At 39.1% G+C, this 7,500-nt stretch overlaps 1 protein-coding gene across 2 annotated transcripts in view; it reads right to left on the minus strand.

Moving 5' to 3' along the window:
• Positions 1-7,500, minus strand: part of LOC147024650 (BAI1-associated protein 3-like) — a 180,727-nt gene that overhangs the window by 46,719 nt on the left and 126,508 nt on the right. For both annotated transcript variants that reach the window (XM_085884765.1, XM_085884764.1), the window contains exons 27-28: positions 1,989-2,063; positions 1,389-1,472 (exon numbers count right to left, since the gene is read on the minus strand). In XM_085884765.1, the coding sequence (XP_085740891.1) occupies positions 1,389-1,472; positions 1,989-2,063 (159 nt within the window). The remainder of the gene's footprint in view (positions 1-1,388; positions 1,473-1,988; positions 2,064-7,500) is intronic.

Here is a 7,500-nt window from a genome sequence, read left to right on the forward strand (position 1 = left end):
TGTTTCCAAACCGTCCTACCTGCGCTGTCCCTCTAATACACTAATTTCTTATCCTATCCATCCTCGTCACTCCCAACGAGAATCGCAGCATCTTTAACTCTGCCACCTCCAGCTCTGCTTCCTGTCTTTTTGTTAGCGCCACCGCCTCCAAACCATACAACATAGCTGGTCTCACTCCACATTTCTCTTGTTGAGACCGTACCTCCCCATCACCTCCTCATCCTCTTTATTCCCTTCCCCAACATGTCCATTGAAATCTGCTCCAATCACCACTCTTTCATCCTTGGATACACTCTCCACCACTTCATCTAACTCACTCCAGAAATCTTCTTTATATTCCATCTCACACCCCATATGTTGGGCATATGCACTGATGACATTCATCATCACCCCTTCAATTTCCAACTTCACACTCATCACTCGGTCAGACACCCTCCTCACCTCCAATACCCTCTTGACATGATCTTCCTTCAGGATTATCCCGACACCATTTCTCCTCCCATCCACACCATGGTAGAACAGTTTGAAACCACCTCCAATGCTCCTCGCCTTACTCCCCATCCACTTGGTCTCTTGTACACACAGTATGTCCACCTTTCTTCTCTCCATCATATCAGCCAACTCTCGCCCTTTGCCAGTCATCGTCCCAACATTCAGAGTTCCAACTCTCACCTCCACACTTCTACCCTTCCCCCTCTCCCACTGCCTCCGGACTCGCCTTCCCCGTCTCCTTCTCCTCCTTCGCCCAGCAGTAGCACAATTTCCACTGGTACCCTGCTGACCACCGGTACCGGTGGCGGTTGTTGGTAACCCGGGCCTCGACCGATCCGGTATGGAAATTCGTTTTGTTGTCCGCATAATGATTTGGCATAGGTTTTTACGCCGGATGCCCTTCCTGACGCAACCCTGGTCGCCTCTTACGACACACAGGGATATGGTACACCTATTCTAACCGGGGCATACACCGGGATATATATATATATATATATATATATATATATATATATATATATATATATATATATATATATATATATATATATATATTTTGGCTCTATCTCTCAATTGTGAACAATCCCTTTTAAAATTCTAGTAGTCGGATCCGGGTCCTGATCTTCTCCAAAATCGAAGCATTTCGTCATTGTCACACACCCAACCTGCCCACCAAATTTCATCTGAATCCATTGACAACTTTTTGAGATATCCTTTACACAAAAAGACAAACAAACAGACAGACAGGGATGAAAATATTATCTCCTTCCACCTTCGATGGTGGAGATAATAAAATAATTAGGATAGATATACTGCATTGAGGAAAAAAAGTATCTAAAAGGCAACAAAAAATAAACAGGACAGTGCAGTAAGAAAAGGCAGGAAGCTTGTCGCACCTGTTCCTCAATGAACTTTTCGAAGTGTTGTGTAAGAAGAATATCTGTGGGAATTTTACGAAGGCTCAATGAATGTTCCAGTGCCTAGAAAACCAAAGGACAGAAAAGTATATTCAGACTTTGTCATTAAAAGTAAAGTCTCAAAAATGAGTTTGACATGAAGAAATTGTTTGACACAGATGAAACTTCCATAAGAAAAAAACAAACTTTAAGCCTTGTTATTTTGGTGACCTGAAAATAACAAGAGGGTCAAATTGGTAAAATTATAACAGCTGTTTGAAAAGTTCCACATCATTTTGGACCACCCTGTATATGGATAATGTTAAAAAAAACAAGCACGTCTATGGGTATTAGACTATCATATCTCTTTCAAATAACCTTCTGAACATCCTTCCTGACTACTGTACCATGATGTGAACTTTTCTGGTAATGAGCAAATATATATATATATATATATATATATATATATATATATATATATATATATATATATATATATATATATATATATATATATATATATATATATATATATATGTTAGTGTTTGTACCATGTTCCAGAAGAAAAGGATCAATATGGTATTTTATCTTGGCATATACCTGATAATTTTGCAACTGGTTTGCAGAGGATGCGGTAGGGGTGTCATCATAAAAGAAGCAGTATTTCCCAACAACCTGGAATTAGCAGACAGAATGGAAATCTAATTAGAGCAACAACAGAAAAACAAAAGAAACAATTTTATTGAATAAATCAAAAAATTTATGATCAAGAATTAATATAAATGAAGCAGGCAAATTATTCCTTATTAAGTGACATTGATTCTTATTTTTATTTTAATTATTGATATTAAGAATAACAATAAAATAGAGAAAAAGAAAATATTATCATTAAACAATCAATTCTCCTGACCGACATTTTTAGGAGTGCATTTATCCAATATTTTGTTCTCCAAGCACCTGCCTGGGCCCGTTTTCTGCTCAACACCAACACTAGTGTTCTGTATTTTTTAACCCACTTACCCTGGAGGTTTGCTCCTGTATTCATCCAATTTTTGACTTCAATAGCAAGTGCATTTAAGTATTATCATTTTCACCATGGCCACTGCTTGAAGGACTAGGACATCAAATGCAGACAACATTGATTTCAAACGAGGGAGAGTTTGTAATCTTCTTTGAGAGTGGTTCAAATGCGATTTGGATATTTGTATATTCTTGGAACTCTCCATCCATCCATTGGGACCATAATCTGTGCAGAGCGTTGGTGCTGCCTCAGCAGTCTCCTTGGCTATTGGGCACAATCCTGGACAGGTCACCACTCCGACACAAGACACCTGCAAGCCGGCACTCATTTTGTCGACCTCAGAAGGATGGCAGACAGTAAATACCACCTGATATTCATACAACAGCCAAGTGGGATTTGAACTCAGGACCCTAGGATCTCAAGCCCACTACCCTAACCATGAAGTCAACACCAGGCATATTATTGGAACGATTTGTGTAGATTACAAGTACGATGAATATATGACTAGATATTCTCCAGTTATGGAGACACACTTGACCTATAGGAGTGAAATCTTTCATACGAGTTCCAAATTCTTCATGAAATGTGTATATCCAGTACCGGACATCAATCTAAATACATTCTTTCATCAAAACCTCTTGTTTGCAAGGTGCTCCCAAATACAAATGTCCTTGACAGGTAATAATCACGAAAACCATGTGTCACAAATTATTCACAAGTCACAGTTCATTGGTGTATTAGTTCAGTGTTGTTAACAATTGTAACAAAAATTGTGATGTTAACAATTGTATACTTATGATTCTATCTGGAACAAGTGATTACCTCTGCCACTGAAGGTGGATGGAGATTATGTTTTTACCCCTGTTTGCCTCTCTGGTTGTTACTTGCAAAACCGAAGATTTTTCCAAGTATATTGGTCAGTCGATTTTATTATTCTCTCTGTTTGTCTGTCTGTTTATCGCTGACAGGTCACATTTTTAAACCGATCTTCACAAAACTTCACCACATGGTTGAGTTTGTCATAAGAAAGAAGCCTATTGTTTTTGAGGTCAAAAGGTTAAAAGATCAACATAGGCCAAAGTCAACAACTTAGGGGAGATTTCTAAAATCCCTAATTTTCATCCGATTGACTTGAAATTTGAAGAGGTTTGCATATCCGGTCACTGAATTCAAACAGCCAATTATTTTTGAGGTCGACATAGGCGAAATTTCTAAAATTGTCAATTTTCATTCGATTGACTTGAAATTTGAAGAGGAGTTGCATATTTGGTCATTTAAGTCAACCGGCAATTATTTTTGAGGGCAAATTTGTTTTGCAGATTTTGCAAGTGTCATGCTCTGCACAACAACTTCTTCTTGTTATTTGCAAAATCGAAGATTTTTCAAGTATATTGGTCAGTCAATTTTGTTATTCTGTCTGTGTGTTTGTCTGTCTGTTCATCATCGACAGGTCACAATTTCAAACCAATATTCACAAAACTTAACCACATGGTAGAGTTTGTCATAAGAAAGAAGCCTATTGTTTTTGAGGTCAAAAGGTTAAAAGTCAACAAAGGCCAAAGGTCAACAACTTAGGTGAGATTTCTAAAATCCTCAATTTTCATCGGGTTGACTTGAAATTTGAAGAGGTTTGCATATCCGGTCACTGAATTCAACCACCAATAATTATTTTTGAGGTCAACATAGGCTGAATTTCCAAAATTGTCAATTTTCATCTGGTTGACTTTAAATTTGAAGAGGAGTTGCCGATTTGGTCATTTAATTCAACTGGCAATAATTTTTGAAATCAAATTTGTTTTGCAGATTTTGCAAGTATCATGCTCTGCATGACTTCTTCTTCTTGTTATTTGCAAAATCGAAGATTTTTCAAGTATATAGGTCAGTCAATTTTGTTATTCTGTCTGTCTGTCTGTCTGTCATCTAGAGGTCACAATTTTAAACCGATGTTCAGAAAACTTAACCACCTGGTGGAGTTTGTCTTAAGGAAGAAGGCTATTGTTTTTGAGGACAAAAGGTCAAAAGGTCATCATAGGACAAAAGGTCAAAAGGTCATCATAGGCCAAAGGTCAACAACATCGGTAGGATTTCTAAAATCCTCAATTTTCTTCCGATTGACTTGAAATTTGAAGAGGATTTATATTTGACTGAATTCAACTGGCCAATTATTTTTGATGTCAAAATTGACCAAAAGGTCAACATAGGCCAAAGGTGATTAACCTGAAAAGTAAGCATCAATTGCATAGTGCATCACTGAATGTGGACACCAACTATTTTGTCAAAAGGTCAAAGATCAACTCAAGGTCAAACTTCAAAAATCATCAATTTCAATCTGAAAAATAATTAATTTTCATCTGATTGACCTGAGCTTTGATTACGATTGTGATCTTAATCAGCCAGGACGTTATTCCCCAACGATCTGTTTCCTAGCCAGTATGTGCTTGGCAGTTCAGCTCGGCTGCATCTGATCTGGTAAGGTGATCCGGTTTAAGGAAGTGCGTACCGAGGGAATGTTCCTAAGTAATTAGATCACGTGACCTTTAGGTAAATGGTATTTATTAGACGGAGGACACTAAGTCATGTGGTCAATTTATTGGCGTTCTCGGTCGATTAGTGACCCGTCGCATCATAAAGTTATTCATGTGCAATGGCCTGCAATTCCAGTGAGTCTGATGGGAACTCGAGGTAGTTCATCCCTTGTGGTCTTCACCTCAGACCCTAGGTCCGCAATATTATTATGAAGTTGAATCCATGGGCCTATCATTTTCATATCATACATGTCGGTAGTCTCCATCTTCTACCTCCTCCTTTCTGATATTGCACCCTCTGGTCTTTCCATGCTCTGAACCCCCCTCCCCCACCGCAACTAACACTCCCCAGGTTTCTGCAGGGTGCACAAGGTCTGCCAACAGCCCCCTTCTGGTGAAACTCCCATAATTCAGAATCACTGCTCACCTCCACTCATCGTTCCTCTATTCTCCCCTGTGGAACCAACTTCTACATTCTTTTCAATGTCATCCTTCCCACCAGATTTACAAGGCAGCTCTTCACCCATCCCCTATCCAAAACCATGATCTTTTACACCCCCATTAACTCTCCCCAACCCCACCTCTTGCAAACTTTCCTGTGTTCCTTCCAAAGAGTTTGCTTGTTGTATCCATCTTGTCCAACCCCTGTGTCCTTCCCTCGTCCTCATTCTTCCTCACATCCCTTGTCTTTGAAGTCTCTATTTTCTTCCACAACCCTGCCATTATGCGTTTTCCTCTCTCCTTCTGTTGATCGATTTGTTTTGTTCCAACCTGATCCATTCTATGTTATAGCTTCTCCACAAGCACTCTCCATAATTTTTTTTTTTTTTTTACAACAGGCTTGATGTTTTCATCAACTAGAAATTAAATAATTATTTTATCTTCCACCGTTGTTTACCATCTTTATTTTCAGCATGTCTATTAAAGTATGAAACACATGATTATAGCTATTTGTTCCCAACACCACAAAGCATAATCCCTCAAATTATTAACCAATACACATCACACTGTCTTTTATATTAATTTCGGTCTTTTATACATTATACTGAACTTTTTAAATTTAAAATTAGTTTTTATACAGTGAGCCAGATTGCTTTCTCCTGTAAACATTCAGGGTGATGAAGAGCGAAACAGAACTAAAAAAAGAGTTAAACAATATTCAATGTCAAATATTAATCACAATCATGTAGACACCAATCACATAGGTAAACATGTAGAAGAAGAAGAAGGAGAAGTAGATGAAGTAGAAGAAGAAGAAGTATAATGGAAGAAGAAGAAGGAGAGAAGAAGAATTGTAAGAGGAAGAGGAAGAAGAAGAAAAGCCAATAGCAATGGTCAATTATATCCTTCAAAAAGCAAAGTGAGTGTCAATGCTTAGTGAAGGAAAAAAAAAATTACATTTTTTTTTATTGATTAATCAATTCATAAAAACACGTTTTGGTTTTTAACTTAAAATAAAAATTTGACCAAAGGGAAAAAGTAAACTCCAACCAAGTAAATGGAAGTTTTTAAAAGATTAAAATAAAATAAATAAATAAATGAGTAAACCCCCCCACACCTCCCTCAAAATACAGGTTTAAAATGGTGTAATGAGGGATTTTGTTCTTCCCTCACCAAAGCCAGAATACTAATGGCATTTCCCCACTGGACGGCCAAGCTCAGTCGCTGCTTGAACCAGACCAGTTGCTTTGTATCGCCAGTGGATGCAACGAGCCTTCTACCGGTATCACTAATAATGTTGGACTGAGATCGGCCATACACTCCCATTGTTTCGATGGCAATTGGTTCGAATAAATAAGTTTGGCTGAGGCAGGCATATTTATTATGTTTCAGAACTTCCACATCGGTGGCAGCCGCTCCAGCAATTGAGGCTGTATTGTAAACGTGTGATTTGGTGAAAGTGTCGACACAAGTGCAATCCCAGGTTAGGCTTTCCCATTCTTATATGGGACAATGGTCAAGTCATCTAGGCAGGTGTTTTCGCCAAGGTCTACACCAAGGAGTTCCAGGACAGATGGTGTCCCTGTCTCATAAAGGGCACGTTTGATCACGTCATTTAAGGCCGAATGTCTAAAAGATCGACCAACACTGGAACAGCATGACAGACCATGGTGTCCAAGTGTATCCATCACACTGCCGCATCAACATTTATACCACTCACAGAGAGATGCTCCAACTGGTAGTGCAACCGTAACCCATAAAGACTCGGGGTCAAGCTGTGTTCCCTAAGAGGGAACAGGGACTGCATGAAGCTACATCCCACTTTCTTTAGTGGCTGTGGCCAAAAGACTGGCTTTGATGACCTGATCCACACTGTTCAACAGGCCGACAAAAGACACTCTTGCCACCTCGAAGTCCCATGCTTTTTGGCTAAGCCACAGGGCTTTGGGTTCGCAAACACCAATATGGGCTGAATACCATGACAACATCGCCGCTGTCAACTCCCCCGTTTATGCCAAACCACTTAAGCAGGATAGAATGGCATCGACTAAGGAGCGGACTGCCAGCAATGAGGAGGTAAAGCGAGGGAGAGTGATATCAATTGCCCTCCTGAAACCCAGACCTC

This window comes from Eptatretus burgeri, chromosome 6 (genome assembly GCF_056783735.1).
Source record: "Eptatretus burgeri isolate ZD-2024b chromosome 6, Ebu_testis_v1, whole genome shotgun sequence".
NCBI classification, from domain to species: Eukaryota; Metazoa; Chordata; class Myxini; order Myxiniformes; family Myxinidae; genus Eptatretus; species Eptatretus burgeri.